The sequence below is a fragment of the Triticum aestivum genome, chromosome 3D (assembly GCF_018294505.1).
Source record: "Triticum aestivum cultivar Chinese Spring chromosome 3D, IWGSC CS RefSeq v2.1, whole genome shotgun sequence".
Lineage (NCBI taxonomy): Eukaryota > Viridiplantae > Streptophyta > Magnoliopsida > Poales > Poaceae > Triticum > Triticum aestivum.
In genome coordinates, this window is record NC_057802.1 from 6,421,666 (window position 1) to 6,445,470 (window position 23,805).

At 46.1% G+C, this 23,805-nt stretch overlaps 2 protein-coding genes across 2 annotated transcripts; one reads left to right on the top strand and one right to left on the bottom strand.

Moving 5' to 3' along the window:
- Positions 1-2,386: 2,386 nt before the first annotated feature.
- Positions 2,387-3,673, bottom strand: LOC123073660 (acyl transferase 15-like). Its single transcript, XM_044496722.1, has one exon. The coding sequence runs from the start codon at positions 3,671-3,673 to the stop codon at positions 2,387-2,389; it is 1,287 nt and encodes a 428-aa protein (XP_044352657.1).
- Positions 3,674-7,199: 3,526 nt separating this feature from the next.
- Positions 7,200-8,708, top strand: LOC123073661 (tryptophan decarboxylase 1-like). Its single transcript, XM_044496723.1, has one exon. The coding sequence runs from the start codon at positions 7,200-7,202 to the stop codon at positions 8,706-8,708; it is 1,509 nt and encodes a 502-aa protein (XP_044352658.1).
- Positions 8,709-23,805: the final 15,097 nt, after the last annotated feature.

Here is a 23,805-nt window from a genome sequence, read left to right on the forward strand (position 1 = left end):
CATGTAGGTCGGTTACATTGAAGGATAAACATGCCGAGGATTTAAACACGTCGTGGAGTATGTGCCAAGTCTTTGGAGGATTCCATCTTGGGTACGCTGTGGGGCATGACAAACATGGCCCACTCGTAGATTGTCTGGGAGTCCTCGACTTGGCCCATGATTGGGGGGTCGTCGTGGTGGTTAGCACCCCTTAGTCCAGGACACCGTCACCAGGTGCACGTGCTCCTCGTGCGGAAAATGATTTTTGAAATGTCAAAAAATCCAAACAAAATTTTAATATGTTCATAGTCACATGCAAATGCTACCTGCAAATTTTTAGGAAAAAAGGTTAAGAATTTTGGACTGTGAAAAAAACAAATTGATCACCAAATGTCACCCCCAAACTGTTGCATCTAAATTTGTTTTTTTCACCAATAAAGCACTGCTACTCTATTTCGCATGAAAATTGTCAAGCATGCTTCCGACACTAACACAAAAATCTACAACAAAGAATCGGGTTTTTTTTTACTATTTTTTATTTTACTGTTCATCTAGGAGCAAATGCACCCGAGAGCCAAAACGGCATCCCAAAATGCACTGCAATCTTGTTGTTTCTATAGAAACAACTTTTGAGAGGGGGCATCTTTAGCAATTTGGTTGCTATTTTTTCTGAACAAAGACACCCATAGGGCATCTTAGACCCGATTAATATCAAGAAAAACAAAAGCCGGTATAAAGGATTGACAACTGGACGTAGAACAACCTGTAAATAGTAAAATTAAATTAAAAAATATACTAGTCATCTTCTTCCTCTAATTGTACATTCATCCTTTTTTGTTGGTTTGCTTCTTTGTGCAAGTGAAAATTTTCATCGACACCATGATAAAGATATCGTGATTCAACAACCTGTACTTCTAGGGGACCATCCCCGGCCCAAAAAATGTTCATCAATCAAGGCTTCCCATCTTTTTAGATGGACGACTCAAGGCGTTTTCAAAAACCATAATTGGTAATGTTCGTGCCGGTGAAAAAGTGACAACATCGTTGCTCCAATCTAATTGCAGCCTCTTACCGAAGTCCTTGGAATATTTCTTCGAGCAGAGATTGATACTGTGAAGAAGATGTTTACAAGAGATTTCATTGTAATTTTTAGTCATAGGAGTTACTTTGTGTTGTCTTGGATTTTAGATCCAAATCAGTGTATCTATAACTGTTTTTTTTTTGAGAAATTTTTTCATTCATATCACGAATCAGTACAAAGAAGTTGACCCTTACAAGCACACTGACACGCAAACACAAAGGACCATGAACACCTAGAGTACCCTAAGACAACCATAATACAAGAAGATCTCCGGAGCCCTGTGTCATCATCCCTGAATCTTGAGAGAAGACCCCTGCAGTAGAAGGATCTGCAACCAGTCGCAAGCAGGTCATCATCTTCAACCACGGTACAATTGCCGCTATGCTGCTTCCTCTTTTCTTGACACCAGCGCTGAGAGGGCATGGACATCAATCCAACACACCTACAACAGTCGTCGCCATCTTTGGCTTTGAGTACCGCGAAAAGTGTCCCTTCCGGAGGGAAGAGAACTCGAGTCATCCGACCGGTCTAGAACTGCGGCCGGGCCATCCGCCCGGGCAAAGCAGGATCTCCCACCAGCATCAGCACAGAGGAAGGAGAAGAACAGCAGCAGCAAATAATACCAACAAGGAAGAAGAAGGGTCTTCGTCTCACTGAATCCATCGCCCATCTGAGGACCCAAACGGCCAGTGCCGACGGACCTCCAGCCACCAAAGCCCGCGACCTCGACGAGACCCGGGGATCCCCAACTCCGCTGGCTCCTAGACGAAGGCAAAAGCCTCTCCTGACCACGAACGGAACCCGGAGAAACTTATTCCGACGCGACACCACCGCAACGGCCTCGGCAGCGTCTCCCTCAACCCTAACCCTACCACACACCCACCTAGCGAACAGACCCGAGGTTCCCCCTCCCTCCCGCCGCCGGAGCGGCCGACAGAGAGAGAGGGAACCGGAGGCGCGCAAGGGCTTCGTCGCCTCCTGATCGCCTCGTGCGATCTGATCCTACTTTTCCAGCTTCTGCGGGCGTTGTGTCTTCTAGGTTGTTTGTTGAGTCATGCCTCTATTGCATCGTTGTGTATCTATAACTGTTATTGAGTATGAATAAAGTTAGATGTGTTTCTACAAAAACTGAAAACAGACGCCTATAACATTCTTTAAATAAATTTATTGATTTCGAGTGATACAATCAAATATTCTCTGCATGTCCAGTGCAAACTTAAAGCTATTTTTGTTTTTTTTACTAGTAGAGTACTAGGACCAAACAGTAGAGCTCCCAAGCATGCAGCTAGCTAGCTTTGCACCGATCGATCCAAGGCACGCGCGCGGTCACGTGAACTTGGCCAGCTCGGCAAGGAAGGCGCCGCCGTGCTCCTCCTTGAGAAAGCGGGAGAGGACGTTGGCCCCGCCCTTGTCCCTGCACGGCAGGCACGCCACGCAGGCCGGCAGCGACTCCGGCCCCACGTAGCACATAACCCGCGCCGGCGTCCCGCCGCCAAAGTCCGTCGCCTCGAAGCCCAGGTTCCGCCAGCTCGTCACGAACAGCGCGCTGTACCCGAACAGCGTGTCCTCCACGCATGGCAGTGGCATGCCTTCTTCTCCTTCTTCTCCGGCGAAGGTGGCCGGTATCCGCTCCTTGCCGGTCCTGATCATCTTAACCACGTCTTTGATGTCCCCTTCTGCCACCTCACGGATCGTCGGAGGCGGCGCGACTACCTGGGTCGTGACGCAGTTGCTGTAGTAGCCCTCCGCGGCGCCGACGGCCCTGCGCGCGTCGGCCGCGAACACGAGCGGCGCCGGGTTGTCCGGGTCGTCGTCCGGCATGATAACGCGGGAGCGGCACTGCCACATGACCGCCGTGACCGCCTCGAATACGGTGCACGGCGCGCCTAGCTCGTCGCCGAGCTCGGCTTTGATGCGGTGGATGGTGCTCATCGGCACGGTGATGTCGAGGTAGGCGTAATCCTTGGGCTTCAGCTGGCCAACCATGGTGCGCTCTATAGCGGCGGCCAACGGCGGGAGGTCCGGCAGGAGCTGGTCGGCGCAGGTGACCGGGGAGACGGACGGCCGAGCCAGCCCGCGCGCGAGCTCGCCCACTGCCCGCAGGAGCAGTGCGATCCCCGTGCCGTCGGCGACGACGTGGTTCCAGGTGACCCCAAGGACGAACGCGCCGCAGGAAAACTCGGTCACCTGCATGAGCAGCAAGGGGTCGGTCACGCGGCAGCCGGCCTCCGGGTATTCGACGGCGAGGTCTTTAAGCAGCCCCGCGAACGGCGGGTCGAAGAGCTTGACGTCCACTAAGGCGCAGTTGGCCGTGGCGGCCACGAACTGGACGCCCTCGCCGGTGCATGCGATGCAGAGATCGCCGTCGTCGTTTCCCACGACGACGCGGCCGGCAATGAGGCGGAAGTGGTCCAGAGCGCGGGACAGCGCCCTCTTGATGGTCTCGGCGGGCTCGTGGATGGCGCGGTCGAAGACGTGGAACGATGAGGAGGAGGAGAAGGCGAGAGGCTTGTCGAAGGAGGAGACTTTGATGTGGTCGGCCGTCGCCGGCGTCGACTGCTCCGTCGACGGTTGGACCAGCAACGGCCTGGACTTGGTCACGATTACCCTCATTTCCAACAGGAATCTCACAAGTTCTCAGCTAAGTGGTAACGCCTCCTCTGGGCATTTTGGCCCGGCTTATATACAAGGCCTTGTCTACTTTTTTTTGGGTTAGGCTCTGTTTTTTGAAATTGGGCCAGTCGATTAATTCTAGACGTCGGATGAAGATATAACGACCAGCGGCCCTTCTTCTTCCTCCTCCTCCCAGCGCTCCACCTGCGGAACCGCCGGCCGCGGGTGGCGGGAGCGCCGCCCCGCCCTCCGCGGAACCACCCCCACCGCCGGTCTTTCGTCGCCCCGGCCATCCCTCTGGGCCCACCCGCGTTTGGGTTTTTCTCCGGCGAAGTGCACCACCACCGTCCATCGCCGCCCCCACCCGAAACCCTAAGATTCATAATGGGCTAGCCTCTCCGGCGAGCACCCAGTGCGGCTCTTTCTTCCTTCTCTCCAGCGCCTCATTTCTTCCTTCTCTGCTGCGCCTCCTTTCTTCTAAGGAAAATTAGCTGACCAAATCAGATTTTCAGTCGACTGACGTATAGCTAAACTAACTTTTTTAACACAGCACAATCGAAGTTGCTCATATACTCACCCATATGGACGCATGCACACACATCCTATTTCTATGAGCATATTTGAGAGGTTGAACTGGCATAGCATCTTGAGATTGACGAAGTCATCACAGACGTCTCGTAGTCGACCGAAACGTCTCCTCCTACTGAACGAACATCACTGGATAGCCTGAAATAAATCCAAAAAAATGCGAGCACCAGTTGCAAATCTAGGACTTAAATCCTTGATACCGCTGTCCCCCTACACCCAATTTGTTGGCACTCTCTTCGATGTACGTAAAAGTTGATGACTTGTTATTTGGGGCTCCCCTTACATGCGACGTGGAGGAAAGAATTATAGTCTAGAAAGTTATCTAAATGTTTATAGATTCTTTGTAGGTCTAGGATTATTGAGCTGACATGCCCCAAAAATTCTAGACGTATAGGCTTTTATGAGGATTCTATAGGCTCCTTCCAAACTTCCAAACACACCCTCCCTGAATTCGACAGGGGTGGGCCGCGCCTCTACTAGTGACCAATTAAAAGCTGCCATAACATCCTGTAATCCCCTCATCCCTGTAACACTCTGTACGTGTAGCAAAGCTCAGTGGCCGGTTTTCAACGATTTGTTGTCAAGAACACAATTTGGATAAGTAATATAGGGTTGGGTCATCAAGGAAACAATTTTTTCACTACCTTAAGCTCCGCTCTGGGCCTTCCGGGTGTGACTCTTCAGTGACTTATTGCTCAATCCATTGAGAAATAGCAAAATTCTTGGGCCGACTAATAATCAAACATTTTTTAGGACCAACATTGTTTCTTAATAAAAAAATATTTACATAAATTGGCACACACATAGAAACACAAATTATTCTAAATAAAATAAAATAAAATAATATCATTGATATTATCCTAAAAGAAGAAAGATAATGGGATAAAAAATAACACAAATTAAAAAAATCACAATTCCACTATATGCAAGAACGTACAATTTTCAGACAATGATATGATTTACATGCCAATTTTTGCACGGCGCGACATATGGGACATGGCAGAATCCATAAATTCATCACATTTAGGTTAATTTGCAGTGGATCTGAAATGCCTTGCATACCCATTAGACCAACTAGGCGCTGACAAGACATTCTGCCTCATCTGAGTTTGAGCCTGGTTGGATTGAAGTGAAATTTAGCTACACCAACATGACTCCAAGCGAAAATGTTATTGAGAGTAATGAGCCATTTTTTTTAGGAGAAACAAAAATGCATTTGGTTGGCTACTTAAAACTGAAGGATCTTGCCTTGCTAACATTGTAGGGAAGACACAGGGACCGGGGCATGCATGCATGCAGCCACATGATTACGCCAAGATTAGGAAAGTGGCTTGGTGACTAGAGCTTAATTATTGCATACATGCAGCTTTTGATACTCCCTCCGTTCCTAAATATAGGACCTTCTAGAGATTTCACTATGGACTACATACGGATATATATAGACATAATTTACAGCTTAGATTCACTCGTTTTGCTCCGTAAGTAGTTTATAGTGAAATCTCTAAAAGGTCATATATTTAGGAACCGAGGGAGTTTTGGCAGAAGGTGCATGCCCTACCCACCCCACCTCTCATGCTTTTCCTTTTGATTGTAAATTATTTTAATCTATTATACCTTTTGAATTGAAATACCATTTTATATTTCATTCGCATCTTTGTTTTCCTTGTAAAAAGGGCTTTGAAACAAGCCCACTTTTGAATACATTTTGACTAGTTTCAAAAACTTCAGCAAGTTTCAACTACTCCCTCCGTATCAAAATATAAGACAGTCTTTTATACTCCCTTTTATAAAAAAATGTCTTATATTTCGATACAGAGGAGTACTAAAACTTGATAAACAAATTATAAATTCAGCAAGTTTCAAAAACTAAAACTTAAATCCTAAACCCTAAGCCCTAACCACCGACCCTAAACCCCCAAAAGAAAATGAAACTTGGTAAAATTTGTAGAACTTAACATCACGACTATCAAGTTTTAATATTTAAATCTTGGTATAAAATTGTAAAAAAAGGTGTCTAAATGTATTCAAAATTGATATTGTTCGAAAGTACTCGTTCAACGAACATAATATGCAAACAAAACTTAATTTAGACTTTCAGTTCAAAGGATAAAATTGATTCAAAATTTGAGATGATATGAAATGGCATGAGAGGTGGGGTGGGTGGCTCATGCAACTCTGCCAAAAGCTGGCATGCATTGAACGCAACGATTAAGGGCTAATGCAATAAACTAGTGCACCAATTTTGAAGCGAATGGACAGCTGTATCCATGTGTACGTGTGTGCCCCTGCGAATTTTCAAACATTGTAAGCACTGTCAATAATTTGGCACCAAACAAATGGAGTCCAAACCTTTTAAACTTGATAATATATTACCTTGCAAAAGGTGGCTTCAAACCAAGCAACCCCTTCATATACGAGGCATCCAACTAGTTTTTTTTTGGTTTTATTCCATGTTTTTTTGGCAAAGAATCTTCCTTGCTTTATTGCACTGTTCCTTGGTTGCTTCGGTGCCTCCTTTTTTTCTCCGTCAAGGAAGGGACATGGCTTTTGGGTCTCCGTCAAAATCTTGCTAGCTATCTTCATCCAACGTGTTATGGCCTTTTGGGGCTTGGCTTTTGGAGAGAGTGGGTCCAAAATTAGGAAGATAATTTCGGAGATGTTAGGTTAAGTGTTTTTGCTGGCTCTGTCTCAAGGTTCATGCCAGCATGTGGTAGCAAATTAGGTGCCAACCTGGGACATGAACAAAATTTAAATTTGTGGATAGTACCAATGAGATGGGTGCCTTGTTTACAGTTCCGCTGATGTGTTGCTTTTGCTGTGAGGTCACATGGTATGTATGGAGTCCTTAGTCCTTCCTAGTTGTACTACTCTATAATAGAGAGGTACGTGTTGGTGGTAGTACCAATCAAGGCACCCATCTCATTGGTACCATCCACAAATGGGCAGCATTCCTGCAAGAAGCGGCCTCGTCACCGCCTTTGGTGAGCGGCCACCCTTCCATCCACTCAACGACGATGACGTACGATCCTACCTCCACAAGGCCGTCGACTTCATTTCCGACTACTACAAGTCCGTCGAGTCCATGCCGGTGCTGCCCAGCGTCAAACCTGGCTACCTGCGGGACGAGCTCGGAGCGTCTCCGCCGGTGCACCCAGCCCCTTTCGACGTCGCCATGAAAGAGCTCAGGGCGTCAGTGGTGCCTGGTATCACACACTGGGCCAGCCCAAACTTCTTCGCATTTTTTCCGGCGACCAATAGCGCTGCGGCTATCGCCGGAGATCTCATCGCCTCCGCAATGAACACCGTTGGATTCACGTGGCAGGCGGCTCCCGCTGCTACGGAGATGGAGGTGCTCGCGCTGGACTGGCTCGCGCAGCTTCTGCGGCTTCCAAGGAGCTTCATGAACCGCACCGGTGCTTCCCGGGGGACGGGCGGCAGCGTCATTCTAGGGACGACGAGCGAGGCCATGCTCGTCACGCTTGCCGCCGCCCGTGACATAGCAATGCGCCGGAGTGGGGCCGGGATTTCAGACCTCGCCGTCTACGCCTCTGACCAGACCCACTCTACGTTCTTCAAGGCGTGCCGGCTGGCGGGCTTCGACCCTACAAATTTCCGCTCAATTCCCACCGGGCCAGAGACTGACTACGGCGTCGACCCGGTGAAGCTACTCGCGGCCATGCAGGCCGACGACATGGCCGGCCTCGTGCCGACCTACGTTTGCGCCACGGTGGGCACCACGTCCTCCAATGCCGTCGACCCGATAGGCGACGTCGCCAAAGTCGCGGCTATGTTCAATGTGTGGGTCCATGTCGACGCTGCCTATGCCGGCAGCGCGTGCATTTGCCCAGAGTTTCGGCACCACCTGAATGGCGTCGAGCACGTGGACTCCATCAGCATGAGCCCGCACAAGTGGCTGCTCACGTGTCTGGACTGCACTTGCCTCTACGTGCGTGATGCGCGCCGCCTCAGCCAGTCGCTGGAGACTGACCCCGAGTACCTCAAGAACGATGCCAGCGTGTCCGGCGACGTCACTGACCTCAAGGACATGCAGGTCGGAGTCGGCCGCCGCTTCCGTGGCCTCAAACTTTGGATGGTCATGCGCACCTACGGCACCGCCAATCTCCAAGAACACATCCGCAGAGACGTCGCCATGGCCAAGATGTTTGAGGACTTGGTCCATGCTGATAATCGGTTCGAGATTGTCGTGCCGAGAAACTTTGCTCTGGTCTGCTTCAGGATCAAGGCGGCTGGAGTTAGGGCGGATGACGAGGTGAACCGTTTGCTCATGGCAAACGTGAACAAGACCGGCAAGGCGTACCTTACGCACACAGTGGTAGGTGGCAAGCTCGTGCTGCGCTTCGCTGTGGGATCGTCACTTCAGGAGGAGAGGCACATTTTGAGCGCTTGGGAGCTCATCAGGAAGACGATCAGTGACATGATGAAGTGAGTTCACTATCGACTATGCAGCCGTGAGCCCGTGACATCACATATCTACGGTCTTCGCTTTTTTTTTCAAATAAATGTGAACATTCTTTTTACAGATATGTATGAACATTTGTTTTGACTCGTGAGGGATATATAGCTAGCTGTGATTTTGTGTTTGCCCAATTGGTTGTAAAAGAGTGTTCAGGAATATTTAGTACACGGTAATACTTGGTGTCTGATGTTCATTGAGCTGTTATGTTGTTATTGCATACACTCATACAGGGAATTGTATTAATCTGTCACTAGGTCTTTTTTTTCCCAGAGAAATCCACTTAAAATATCTGTCGGGCAGGCAGATTCACATCTCTTACAACTCACACAATCTTCGATTCTCGGCGCGGAAGCAATTTGCTTGGCTTTACATTCATCCTAGGGTATCATTTCTAATACATCTGTGGGACTAGCTCGTACACATTGAGTGCATCCTATACATGTATCGTAAATTTTTACGGAATGTAGCATTTGATCTATAATTTTTTCTTCTCAACATAATTTTTTTCGGAACTAAATGTCATGTCCAAGCCAAAGAACTTGCCCGAAAAGTTCTGAAAAATGATGATTGGGACGAGATTCCGTGTTTTTGAATCACGAAAAGCTTGGTTTCCATTTGGATTGTAGATGTAGCCAACCCACTATTAAGGACAACGTAGAAAAAATAATAGAAAAAAATCTCCAATGTAAAGATCTTCATTGCTGCAAAAGAAATACTATTTCCAAAACTAGTTAATTCAATGATGACCCTCCATGGATTCACCTATATAGGCTGCGGCAAATGTTGCAAAAATAAGAGCGTGAATACCGCTTGTAAATAATCCAAGAACCTCTTTTTGACTCTGACTCCCCCACTCCAGCCGTTGCGTTTCTTTCTGTTACCGCGAAAGTAGCTGTTCAGCTTCAGCCACGCAAATTCTTGATGTTCCTTTTTATTTCTCATCAAACGAATGGCACCTTCATCTAGAAATCCTAGCTATTCTAAGCATGATTTTGGGGAATCTCCTTGCACTAGATTTTCTTGTCATTATTTCCTTCCTCTATCATTATTCATGCAAAATTGCTCATGAACTAATACCCAACTCTTTCCATTTATTAATTGAATTCTATAACAAGTAACAAGTGTTCTATTCCAAGAATGAATTATTACTGAACAAAGAAAAACAATTAATTATACTATAAGGATGAGATCAAATAATAAATATTCTTCTACAGGCGGTCTACGAGGTGCTACTTAATCCATTAGTTATGAAATACCATTAACTTTTTTTCCGCAAATATTTTTTGTGTGCTAGCAATATCTCCACGTGCGACTCGTTAAAATAGGACATTTTTCCTATAAAATCCATTAACTTTTTATGTTCATTTTCTTATTTTGTATTTGGGTTGGCTTACTTCATAGATTCAAGAGAATAGGAGAACAATAGTCTGAAAAACAATCGGTTCAGTCCGATTCAAGCCTAGTTGGGCTGGCTCAATGGCTTTATACGAATTAGCAGTTTTTGATCCCTCTTAGTTAGTCTTCAGGATGGAGTGGAAGAAGGGCATAGACTCTCGAATGGGGAAAAAGATACCTTCAAAATAATTGACCGAGAAGTTGTAGCTAGAGGATAGGCATAGAGGAAGAGGGAAAAATCAAAATGAAATAAATAACGAATAAAGCCAAAAAATAAGTCGAAGATAGAAGAGCCTAGATTTCAAATGAAGAAATGGAAACTCAAAAAAGAAACGCGCTACCAAGCTGCACTACATCCCTTTTCCAAATTAAATTGGTGTACAATGCCATTGTACACAATTCCTGTCTCCTTTTGCAAATCATAATTTTCTTATTGTTTCTCTATCTATATATAGAACCCTCGTGTCATTTCTTATTTTTGGTCTCGTACGGAGTACTATATGATTTCACCGTTTGTTTCATCAGACACAATCTGGGACGGAAGGATTCGAACCTCCGAGTAACGAGACCAAAACCCGCTGCCTCCAATGAACATTCTCCATATTGTGCCTTGAAGAGGACTCAAACCTCCACGCTCTTTAGCACAAGATTTTGATCTCGCGTGTCTACCATTTCACCATCAAGGCGTCTTGAAAGTTTGTAACAATTAGAAAATTCCAAAAACGAAACCCTTTACTTTGAAAAACAAAGGGCAATGAATCAGTACATCATTGATGATGCGCGTTGCCGCGACCGTTAATTTTAACGTTGTATTGCCGAAAGTAATGCAAGTATATGAAAAGAGAAGCCTTGTTACTTTGTAGTCAAATTGGCATGAAGTAATATCTACATAATTGTTATGACTTTTTGAAGTAATACGATTTCATATAAGAATTAGACAGTTATTTTTGGAACGTTATGTTTCTATGGTGGTGAGCTACTATAGGAGAGTTTATACAATTACTATGTCGATATGTTTCTATGATTGGACAAATGAGCTTTTGATATGCACAAGGCCTGCGCATCAAGAAATGTAATAAGAAAAACCCTAATGAAAATGACCAGGAAAGAAAACAGGAGTGATGTTATTTATGCTCTTTCACTGTGAGATAACAAAGCAACAATATCAATGCTTGTAAATAGTTTTTAAATCCTATCGTTGCAATACAATATAGACGCTCTACAATCTAACAACTATACTTTGGAAACGAAGCACAACTACTCTTTCACGAGAAGCACAATTGTCTTCTCGAAAAGGAAAAAGAGGCACAATCGTTCTTTCATGAGAAGCAAATTTGTGCTTCCCGAAAATGGAAAAGCATAACTTGTGGATCCAGTAGAGGCACAATTGCGCTTCCCAAAAATAGAAAAGCACAGCCATGCTTCTGAAAAAAGTAAAAAGCACAACTATGCTTCTGGATTTTTACTGACTTTGTTTTTTTTTGGTTTCTTTTTCTGTTTTCTCAGCTTTTGTTTTATGGCTTTCGTTTTTTGTTTCCGGCTTTTCCTATTTTTTCGTGAAAAAAATCATTGAAACATATTAACATGGAATCTAGTTTTGAAGATCTCGACGCGGGTAATCCGACAGTAAAAATGGTTCATGATTTGTACACACAGTTCAATAGATAAACCATTTTGAAAAAACTAATCAACAAAAAAAAGAAAAAACTAACAGATTACGATGGCACGGATCAAACAAGGTGGGAGTAACCTTTGCAAGGGGTACACCTTGATTTTGCACTTGCCCCATTGAGCTCAACGTGAGTCTGCCCCTGCATGGGAACTTTGGTGTGGTATCATCGGTCAAAAGTGGAGTATAGTCTCTTTTAAACCTTGAAGTTGTAGATCTCGTCTGAAATAAACCCTCACCTTCAAATCCCTGAAGTTTGTACCTTGTACTCACTTATCCTGGTCAATCTCAACCCTGATTCTGTTTGGCACACCGGGAAAAGATGCATCCCGCCCGGGATTAAAGTCTACCTCTCACTCTCCTAAAAGAAGTCTACCTCTCACTTACATGCCTACCCCACATGTCAGATCCATCCTCCAGGCCCCAACCCGTCCTCTCTCTCCTGAAATCAGCGCAGGCGCCTGGACGGCACCAACACGGCGGAACAGCGATGCGCGCCTCGGGGGTCATCGATGTATAGGGCGTGCAGTGCCCGCACGCGCCCCGGGCGCCGCGGCAGGCGTTCACTATCAGCACTGTCATGGGCATTGTGGTGCTGGAGCCGAACGAGTGTCCCGTAAAGACGACCTTGCAGTCGCACCCTCGCTGGTGCAGCAGGTCCCACAGCGTCGTCCTCGCCGTTCGGGGCCTCAACCTCACTGTGCATGAGCGGCCGCAGTCCGTGGCGCGGTGCCGTTGGCGGCCAAGAGGCGGGAAGCTATAGACGCAGAGCACCACAGACGCGCTCAGCCCATCCTGAGCGGCCACACGCTGGTCCCCGTTGTTGAAATATATTGCCCACCTCCCTCCATCAGTTCGGACTTTTGGATGAGTTGGATGGAGCATAAATTCAATATGGTATCAGAGCCAAGAGGTCTTGAGTTCAAGACCCTGCCAATGCAGTACTATAAAAACGATTTTGCGGCCTACATTGAACCCACGTCTAAGGACTAAAATAGTCTAGACGTGAGGGGAAGTGTTAGAATTAGAGATAAATATCAATTGTAATATCAACAAACTCCTTATTCTCTATCTCTCCCATATCTATCCTCTTTCCTAGCGATATCATGTAACGACTGAATCCTAGTGATCGGTCCAATCTTGTACGCCATAACAGAGGTTGTTTCTGCCTCATATCACTATAAACCAACGCGGCTCCTCATCGAGGAGTAGGAACGCTTCCCATCTAACATGGTATATAGAGCCATCCTCTTCCCATCGATCTAGCCAGAAGGCTTCTTCCTCGATTAGCCTCGCTATTGTAGGAGATATGCCCTAGAGGCAATAATAAATGATATTATTTATCTCCAAGTTCATAATTATGTTTATATTCCATGCTATAACTGCAATGATTCTCGAGTCTGCATTATCCACGAGGCTCGGAGGAAGACTCATATGCACGTGCGGAATAATAAACGGTAAGAAGTATTCCTAGTCTGGCCTCTAAGACTAGCTCAAGTGTTGCATGATGATTCTGTTTTCCTGGTCATGGGCATGTCTATGCCAGCAACTTTGAGGGCACAATGTTAAGAGAACATTTGTGTTGAATCGACCCGGATTGATGTTATGCTATGAGATTCATTCGTCACAAGTTTATTGGTACATAACACAGAGATGGTTAACGTTTGCATGATTCCTTAGACCATGAGAGTATCGAGTTTCTTCATGCTTGCTTCATGAACTTTGGGGTTTGTTAAACGTCATCCGTAAATGGGTGGCTATTACGGCGGCTTACGGGTTCATGGAAAAGTGTGTCAAGTAACTTGATAGCTCAAGATTGGGATTTGCTCCTCCGACGATGGAGAGATATCTCTGGGCCCTCTCGGTGTTACGGTATCCATCATCGTCTGGCCAGACACTTTGTGATTTGATCATGGGGATGCCGGAACATGATAACGAGAAAAGAGAACAATACCGGTAACGAGGTAACTAGCATAGTGGACAAGTTGTTGATCCACAGGAATGCCAACATGTCTCACCTCGGGTATTTGTAACATATCGCGAAGCAACAGGAATAGCACACGGCAACTGGAGGTTCACTCGAATATTTATCCGTGTGGGTATAGGGGTCAATATGGGTGTCCACGGCTCCGATGTTGATCATTGATCGGAAGGGGTTCCGGGTCATGTCTATACTTCACCGAACCTATAGGGTCACACGCTTAAGGGTCATCTATCTGCTGAATACTAGACAGGGAGTCTGAGAGAAAATCACCGAAAAAGTTTCGGACACCGAAAAGTTTCGGACAGCGGAATCGTACCGCAGAGAGAGGTCATCGAATAAGTTTTGATGATACCGAAAAGTTGTTTCGGGATACACCATTAAGTCAAATTGGTTTCGGCACATGCCTGATAATTCTTGGAGGATGCCAGAATCATTCTGGAAGCTTTTTGGAATTTTCTGAGATAAAAACCGGAAATGTTCCGGAGCTGCCGGAGCCACTTCAGATGCGTTTCGCAGATGAAAATCACTAAAACCGGAATTGTTTCGGAACGCGTTGAGAATCATTTTAGTGGGTACTGGAAATGTTCTTAGCCCACATAAATATTTTCAGTTCGATCAGACGCTGAAAAATGTCGTCGTGAATAGTGAAAATCAGCTTTATGGTTACTTTATGGAAAGCCACCTTTTGGGGCTTTGCTCCAAAAGATCTTGGGGATGACATGGATGGATAGGAGCCATTTTTTGGGCCCCTCATGGGGGTGTGGCCGGCCACATGGGGTATCCCCCCTTGGGGACCCTCTTGTTCCTTGGTTTCACTCCTAGGTCCTTGTGGAAGGACTTCATTCATGTGCATTTTGGGTTTTTTGTGAAACTACCCTACCCCCTTGGGATTTCCTATAAATAGAGGTGGAGGGGCAGCCCTCCACACTCATCCCTTGCTCTCATACACATGCCATGCATTATCTGGCTTCTTCTCTCCCTCCCACGAAAAGAGTTTCGTAGAGCCGTAAGGCTGTCTAGGTTCCGGCAGGAACTAGTTCTGGACGGCGAAGCCCTGCCGGATAGATGACACCATATGTGTGCAACTCTGTAGAGAGATCGTAGTTTCGGTCTTAGTTCGTGAGTGCCTCCCGAAGGGCTGTCCGTGTGACCGTCCGAGTTTCAAAGGTCCTCCCGAAGGGCTGTCCGAGTGACCGTTCGAGTTTCGAAGGTCCTCCCGAAGGGCTGTCCGCGACACCGTCCGGGGGGCTGTTCGACCGCCTCCCGGAGGGCTGTCTGAGGAGCAGATGAGGGTATACATCCTCGCGGTTGGGAGGTTGTAAATCCTAGCTGCGGGGATCTGCACCGCCGATCGTCATCGACTCTACTTCCCGCTGCGCTACGAGTCGGTAACGAAAAAGATCAAACCATGTATGCAGTCTCCATAGTGGTCCTGGGCTGGTGCGTAGGTCGGAAAATTTTTGTTTTCTGCTGCGTTCCCCTACAGCTATGTCGTCCTCATCCACCGTCGCCCTCAACCTTGGAGCTCTACCATCCGAGAAGCTCACCAAGACCAACGTCAGCCTATGGAAGGCACAGGTCATGCCGGTCCTGTGAGGAGCACAGGTCACCGGCCTCCTGGGCGGATCAGATGCTGCGCCACCGAAGACGGTGCAGCAGCAACAGGCAGACAAAACCATCACAATGGAATCCAATCCTCTGTATGTACAGTGGATATCAAAGGACTAGCAAGTCCTTAGTCATCTCCTGAATTCTCTGTCAATGGAGATACTCGCCCAAGTTGCGAGTAAGGAGACAACTTTTGATATCTGGACTACCATCACCACCTTGTTTTCCTGACAGTCCCAATCCCGCATCACCAATCTGCGGATTGCCATCACCAACACGAAGAAAGGAGCCATGTCCAGCAACGCCTATATCTCCAGGATGAAGAACCTGGGAGACGAGCTCGCAGCGGCAGGTCGCCCTGTCTCAGATCCAGAGATGGTGGATTATGTTCTTGCCGGCCTCGACAGAGATTATGATCCTGTTGTGGCAGCCATTGGTGCAGTTAAAAACTAGATCACAGTTGATGATTTGTTCGCTCAGATCGCAGCGTTTGACCAGCGAGTGGAGATGCTCGGCGATGGTCCTGACGGGGGATTCAAGTCCTCTGCGAACATGGTCTACAGGGGGCGCGGGCGCGGCTACAGCAGAGGTCGCGGGCGCAGCAACAACAGGGGTCGCGGCCGAGGCGGGCGCCCCTCCCCGAATCCATCTAGTGGCAACGGCGGCGGCGGAGATGGCCGCGGTCGCCCACAGCAACAACGACAGCAGCAAACTCGTGATTATCCAGAATGTCAAATCTGTTACAAGCATCATCAAGGAGGTGCTGGTGATTGTTGGCATCGGTATGATGAAGATGAACACGAGGAGAAGAGTGCCAACATGGTCACCGACTCCTATGGCGTTGACACGAACTGGTATGCGGATACCAGTGCTACACATCACATCACCGGCGAACTGGACAAGCTGACGTTCAAGGACAAGGGCCATGGACATGATCAAGTGCACACCGCAAGCGGTTCTGGTATGATAGTTGCTCACATTGGTCATTCAATTGTTAAAACCCCTAAAAAAACTTGCACCTAAACAAAGTTCTTCATGTACCTTAAGCTTCACAGAATCTTCTCTCCGTTCATCGATTTACTTTAGGTAATCGTGACCTTATTGAATTTTACCCTTATTTCTTTTTGGTAAAGGACTTGGACATGAGGAGAATCCTGCTTAGGGGCAAGTGCGTGGGAGGTCTCTACCCACTCATATCTTCATCATTGTTGCCGTGGACTTGACACGGCAGATGTCCTAGCGTAAGGACTTAGTCGTGGAGCCATCGCAACTAGGTTAGATTAAAGGGGTTAATCGGGACAAAGGACACAGAGAGTTTATACTGGTTCGGCACCTCGCGGTGGAGGTAAAGGCTTACTCCAGTTTGGGATTGTATTGCTTGGGTTTCGATTACCAGGGAGCGAATACGTTTGACCTAGTTCTCGATCTCTTCTTTCTTGCCCTTAACTCGCCGCCGGGTCACCCCTTTATATAAATAGGTTGATGCCCGACGGCTTACATAGTCCCGGCCGGCTCATACACTATGTGTCCGGCTCGGTGACTAGCTATGCTTTCCTTACAATACAAGTTATACTTTATGGCGGTTCATCCTCTTGGGCCTCAAGTCGCCACTGGGTCTTGGGCCGTCAATAGGCGCCATCCATAATCTGCCATCTTCAATGTATAAGCCATCAGTGGTATGACCCGGCCCCTCCTGGGCGGGTCATACCCAATAGTTATATCCCCAACAATCGTCATCATTTAATAAACAAGTGTTTGTCGCTATCAACCCTTCATCTTCAAAGTGGCATAGCAGATTAGGTCACCCTTCATTAGTCATTGTTAAATTTGTTCTTAGTAAAAATAAACTCCCCTACTCTCATGAGATAAGTGAGTCAGTTTGTGATCCGTGTCAACAGGCTAAAAGCCATCAACTTCCATACCATGTATCTACTAGCATGTCTACTGCACCCTTACAACTTGTTTTCTCAAATGTTTGGGGGCCAGCTCCTACTTCAGTTGGTAGATACTCATACTATGTACGCTTTATCGATGATTATAGCAAGTTTACGTGGATCTACCTTCTTAAGAAACGGTCTGAAGTGTTTCAAGTTTTCACAAACTTTAAAAATCTTTTTGAAAGAAAACTGGACACTAAGATCATTGCCATGCAAACCGACTGGGGAGGTGAATACAGGAAATTGAATTCCTTCTTTCAACAACTTGGTATCTCTCATCATGTCGCATGTCCACATGCACACCAGCAGAAAGGAAACATCGTCGCGTTGTCGAAGTAGGCCTAGCTCTCCTCGCAAATGCATCTATGCCATTAAAATTCTGGGATGAAGCATTCTTAACTGCCACATATCTCATTAACTTGCTCCCGAGCAAAGTCATCAAATTCAAAACACCCATCACACACCTTTTTGATACTGTTCCAGATTACAAATCTGTTCGAGTATTTGGTTGTGCATGCTGGCCCAACCTAAGACCATTCAATACACGCAAACTTGCGTTTCGTTCAAAAAGGTGTGTTTTTCTAGGTTACATCCCTATTCACAAGGGAGTCAAGTGCCTAGATGCCACCTCTGGTAGGGTCTACATCTCGCATGATGTTATCTTCGACGAATCTGTTATTCTGTTTCAGTCTCTCCATCCAAACGCTCGCGCCCTTCTTAGAAAAGAAATTATTCTTCTTCCTCCCAACCTTCGAAATTTTGTCCATGGAGAAAACGGAATTGAAAATGATCAAAATTTGGCACACAATGGTCCAATATTGCATGTGTTAGAAGAAGAAGAGGCAGGCGCGGAGCACGAGGCGGATCTGGAGCAGCCTGCAACTCCAGCACGTCAGGCTCCCATGGGATCCGCACGGAGATCCTCTCCGGATCAAGCGCCCAGCCAACCGTGAAGTGCCGCGTCACCCGGCAGCACGCGGACCCCACGCCCCACGCGCGGGCGACTGCTCCCGGTCGCCCCACAGCCCATGCGCGTGGGTGTGACAGCGATGCCGCCCACAGGATCGTCTGCGGCAGAATTTTCGATGGCCACTGGTCCCTACAGTGCAGATGGAGATACACAGCAGACCACATATTTTGGATCCGGATCAAGTGCGCAAAGTGGATCCGGTAGCTTCCCTGGATCCTCTGTGGCGCCCTCTCCTACGCCATCTCCTGTGCAGCAAGATTTACCTCTTGTTCAACCTCAACTAGTGGCAGCTCCACGTGTCACAACTCATCTACAAAAAGTTATAAGAAACCCAAAAGTCCGAACTGATGGAGGGAGGTGGGAAATATATTTCAACATTTCCCCTCATGTCTAGACTATTTTAGTCCTTAGACGTGGGTTCGATGTAGGCCACAGAATTGTTTTTATAATACTACGTTGGCAGGGTCTTGAACTCAAGACCTCTTAGCTCTGATACCATATTGAATTTATGCTCCAGCCAACTCATCCAAAAGTCCAAACTGATGGTACTATACCGTATAGAATGTTGTGTGTTGCAGGAGAGCCAACAAGGTTAGAAGATGCACTTGGAGATTCGAGACAGGAAAAGGCAATGGATGAAGAGTACTCTGTGCTCATGAGAAACAAGACCTGGCATCTTGTGCCTGAGAAGAGAGGTAAAAATATCATTGATTGTAAATGGGTGTACAAAATAAAATAAAAGGCAAACGGCTCAATTGACAGGTATAAAGCACGTCTAGTTGCAAAAGGATTTAAACAACGGTATGGTTTGGATTATGAGGACACATTTAGTCCTGTTGTTAAAGCTGCAACTATTAGGCTTGTGCTAGCTATTGATGTTTCTAGGGGATGGAGCTTGAGGCAGCTAGATGTTCAGAACGCGTTTTTGCATGGTGTTTTGGAAGAGGAGGTTTACATCAGACAACCACCTGGGTATGCAGATAAGAAAACACCTCATTATGTGTGCAAGCTTGATAAGGCTCTTTATGGCCTAAAACAGGCACCACGAGCATGGTATTCAAGGTTGAGCTCTCAGTTGAGGTGCCTTGGTTTTGTTGCATCTAAAGCTGACACATCGCTCTTTATTTATAACAAAGCAAACACAATCATATTTTTTTTTGATATACGTTGATGACATTACAGTTGCAAGTTCTTCACAAAGTGCTACTAATGCTCTCTTGCATGATTTGAGTTCAGAGTTTGCCTTGGAAGATCTTGGTGATCTACACTTCTTCCTAGGCATTGAAGTTAAGAAGATTTCAGATGGCATAATGTTGAACCAGGAGAAGCATGCTACTGAGCTTCTAGCCCGTATGAGAATGAAGGACTGTAAGCCTTCACCTACACCATTGTCCTCTTCAGAAAAACTTTTAGATTTTGAAGGAGAGCCACTTAAGGAAGAAGAGAGCACAAGATATAGAAGTGTTGTGGGAGCTTTACAGTACTTGACGCTGACAAGACCAGTCATATCATTTGCTGTTAACAAGGTTTGTCAGTATCTACATGCACCTACTACTGCACATTGGACATCTGTTAAAAGAATTATACGATATATAAAACACACTATAAGTCTAGGACTTCAATTCAGATGTTCTAGCTCTACTCTAGTTAGTGCCTTTTCTGATGCAGACTGGGCATGATGGAGTGATGGCAGGAGGTCGACTGGAGGATTTGCAATATTCTTTGGTTCTAATATTATTTCTTGGAGTGCTAGGAAACATGCTACAGTGTCAAGATCAAGTACTGAGGCTGAATACAAGTCATTGGCAAATGCAACTGCTGAGATTATTTGGGTGGAATCACTTCTAAATGAGTTGGGTGTTAAGCACCGCCAAAGGTCATGTTTATGGTGTGATAATTTGGGAGCCACCTATCTCTCTGCCAATCCTGTTTTTCATGGCAGAACTAAACACATTGAAATTGACTTTCATTTTGTGCGAGGAAGAGTTGCAGAGAAGAAGCTAGACATCAGGTTCATACCATCCAAGGATCAGGTGGCAGATGGTTTCACCAAGGCTTTATCAGTCAGACCATTTGAAGAATTCAAGAAGAATCTTAATGTAGGATAGTTGAGATTAAGGGAGGGTGTTAGAATTAGAGATAAATATCAGTGTAATCTCAACAAACTCCTTATTCTCTATCTCTCCCGTATTTATCCTCTTTCCTAACGATCTCATGTAACGATTGAATCCTAGCGATCGGTCCCATCTTGTACGCCACGGCAGAGGTTGTTTCTGCCTCATATCAATATAAACCAACGCGGCTCCTCATCGAGGAGTAGGAACGCTTCCCATCTAACAGATCGGTCCAATCTTGTACGCCACGGCGGAGGTTGTTTCTGCCTCATATCAATATGAACCAACGCGGCTCCTCATCGAGGAGTAGGAACGCTTCCCATCTAACATGGTATTAGAGCCAAGAGATGTTAAGTTCAAGACCCTGCCAACTGATACGTCTCCAACGTATCTATAATTTTTTATTGTTCCATGCTATTATATTATCCATCTAGGATGTTTTATATGCATTTATATGCTATTTTATATGATTTTTGGGACTAACCTATTAACCTAGAGCCCAGTGCCAGTTTCTGTTTTTTCCTTGTTTTTGAGTATCGCAAAAAAGGAAAACCAAACGGAGTCCAATTGACCTGAAATTTGACGGAGATTATTTTTGGACCAGAAGAAGCCCACGAAGTACCGGAGGTGGGCCAGAAGAGTTCCGAGGCCACCATGAGGGTGGGGGTGCCCTACCCCCCTGGGCGCGCCCCCTGCCTCGTGGCCGCCTCGGGGACCCCCTGACTTGTTCCCAACGCCAAAACCTCTTATATATACCCAAACTTCCAGAACATAACCTAGATCGGGAGTTCCGCCGCCTCAAGCCTCTGTAGCCACAAAAAACCAACCGGGACCCTGTTCCGGCACCCTGCCGGAGGGGGGATCCCTCACCGGTGGCCATCTTCATCATCCCGGCGCTCTCCATGACGAGGAGGGAGTACTTCACCCTCGGGGCTAAGGGTATGTACCAGTAGCTATGTGTTTGATCTCTCTCTCTCTCGTGTTCTTGATTCGACACGATCTTGATGTATCGCGAGCTTTGCTATTATAGTTGGATCTTATGATGTTTCTCCCCCTCTACTCTCTTGTAATGGATTGAGTTTTCCCTTTGAAGTTATCTTATCGGATTGAGTCTTTAAGGATTTGAGAACACTTGATGTATGTCTTGCATGTGCTTATCTGTGGTGACAATGGGATATTCACGTGATCTACTTGATGTATGTTTTGGTGATCAACTTGCGGGTTCCGTGACCTCGTGAACTTATGCATTGGGGTTGGCACACGTTTTCGTCTTGACTCTCCGGTAGAAACTTTGGGGCACTCTTTAAAGTTCTTTGTGTTGGTTGAATAGATGAATCTGAGATTGTGTGATGCATATCGTATAATCATACCCACGGATACTTGAGGTGACATTGGAGTATCTAGGTGACATTAGGGTTTTGGTTGATTTGTGTCATAAGGTGTTATTCTAGTATGAACTCTATGATAGATCGAACGGAAAGAATAGCTTCGTGTTATTTTACTACGGACTCTTGAATAGATCGATCAGAAAGGATAACTTTGAGGTGGTTTCGTACCCTACCATAATCTCTTCGTTTGTTCTCAGCTATTAGTGACTTTGGAGTGACTCTTTGTTGGATGTTGAGGGCTAGTTATATGATCCAGTTATGTTATTATTGTTGAGAGAACTTGCACTAGTGAAAGTATGAACCCTAGGCCTTGTTTCAACGCATTGCAATATCGTTTTCGCTCACTTTTATCATTAGTTACCTTGCTGTTTTTATATTTTCAGATTACAAAAACCTATATCTACCATCCATATTGCACTTGTATCACCATCTCTTCGCCGAACTAGTGCACCTATACAATTTACCATTGTATTGGGTGTGTTGGGGACACAAGAGACTCTTTGTTATTTAGTTGCAGGGTTGTTTGAGAGAGACCATCTTCATCCTACACCTCCCACGGATTGATAAACCTTAGGTCATCCACTTGAGGAAAATTTGCTACTGTCCTACAAACCTCTGCACTTGGAGGCCCAACAACGTCTACAAGAAGAAGGTTGTGTAGTAGACATCACCAACGCAGTATTATAAAAATGATTCTGCGGCCTACATCGAACCCACGTATAACGAATAAAATAGTCTGGACGTGAGGGGAAGTGTTGAAATATATTGCCCACCTCCCTCCATCAGTTCAGACTTTTGGATGAGTTGGTTGGAGCATAAATTCAATACCCGTGATGTGCCCGCAACAAGCGTGGCAGGTGATGGTGGCTTCGCCGGAGTGCCTCACTGAGAAATAACACATACGAATTCTTGTGTGTTGCGTTGTGCACAGATTCGAGCATATCAATCAGGCCAAGATCGAATAAGTTGCTTTGCTTATCAAATATATGAGCGTTTGGTGCTAGATTGCTTAGCTACTACTTATCCAGGCACATCAAAGCAACTCCAACGGGGTGACCCAATCGGACGCGTGCTTTGTGCGCTTTTCGTCCATCTGGGTCGGCCAGGCGGATGTGCGCATCCGTATTTTCAAATGGGCCGGCTTGACCGCCCAACGGGAGGCTGACCCAAATGTGACGGCGTGAAAAAAAACAGCTCACACAAAATAAACATAATTTAACATAGATGGTCGGTCAACTGCTACCTCTTGAGCACTGCGTTGGTTTTCCCTTGAAGAGGAAAGGGTGATGCAGCAAAGTAGCGTAAGTATTTCCCTCAGTTTTTGAGAACCAAGGTATCAATCCAGTAGGAGGCTACGCGCGAGTCCCTCGCACCTACACAAAACAAATAAATCCTCGCAACCAACGCGATAAGGGGTTGTCAATCCCTACACGGTCACTTACGAGAGTGAGATCTGATAGATATGATAAGATAATATTTTTGGTATTTTTGTGATAAAGATGCAAAGTAAAATAAAAGCAAAGTAAAAAGCAACGGAAATAACTAAGTGTTGGAAGATTAATATGATGAAGATAGACCCGGGGGCCATAGGTTTCACTAGTGGCTTCTCTCAAGAGCATAAGTATTTTACGGTGGGTGAACAAATTACTGTTGAGCAATTGACAGAATTGAGCATAGTTATGAGAATATCTAGGTATGATCATGTATATAGGCATCACGTCTGAGACAAGTAGACCGACTCCTGCCTGCATCTACTACTATTACTCCACACATCGACCGCTATCTAGCATGCATCTAGAGTATTAAGTTCATAAGAACAGAGTAACGCCTTAAGCAAGATGACATGATGTAGAGGGATAAACTCATGCAATATGATATAAACCCTATCTTGTTATCCTCGATGGCAACAATACAATACGTGCCTTGCTGCCCCTACTGTCACTGGGAAAGGACACCGCAAGATTGAACCCAAAGCTAAGCACTTCTCCCATTGCAAGAAAGA

Bases quoted from the DNA above. Each gene is read 5' to 3' on its own strand.
- LOC123073661 (XM_044496723.1), top strand. From the start codon at position 7,200: ATGGGCAGCATTCCTGCAAGAAGCGGCCTCGTCACCGCCTTTGGTGAG.
- LOC123073660 (XM_044496722.1), bottom strand. From the start codon at position 3,673: ATGAGGGTAATCGTGACCAAGTCCAGGCCGTTGCTGGTCCAACCGTCG.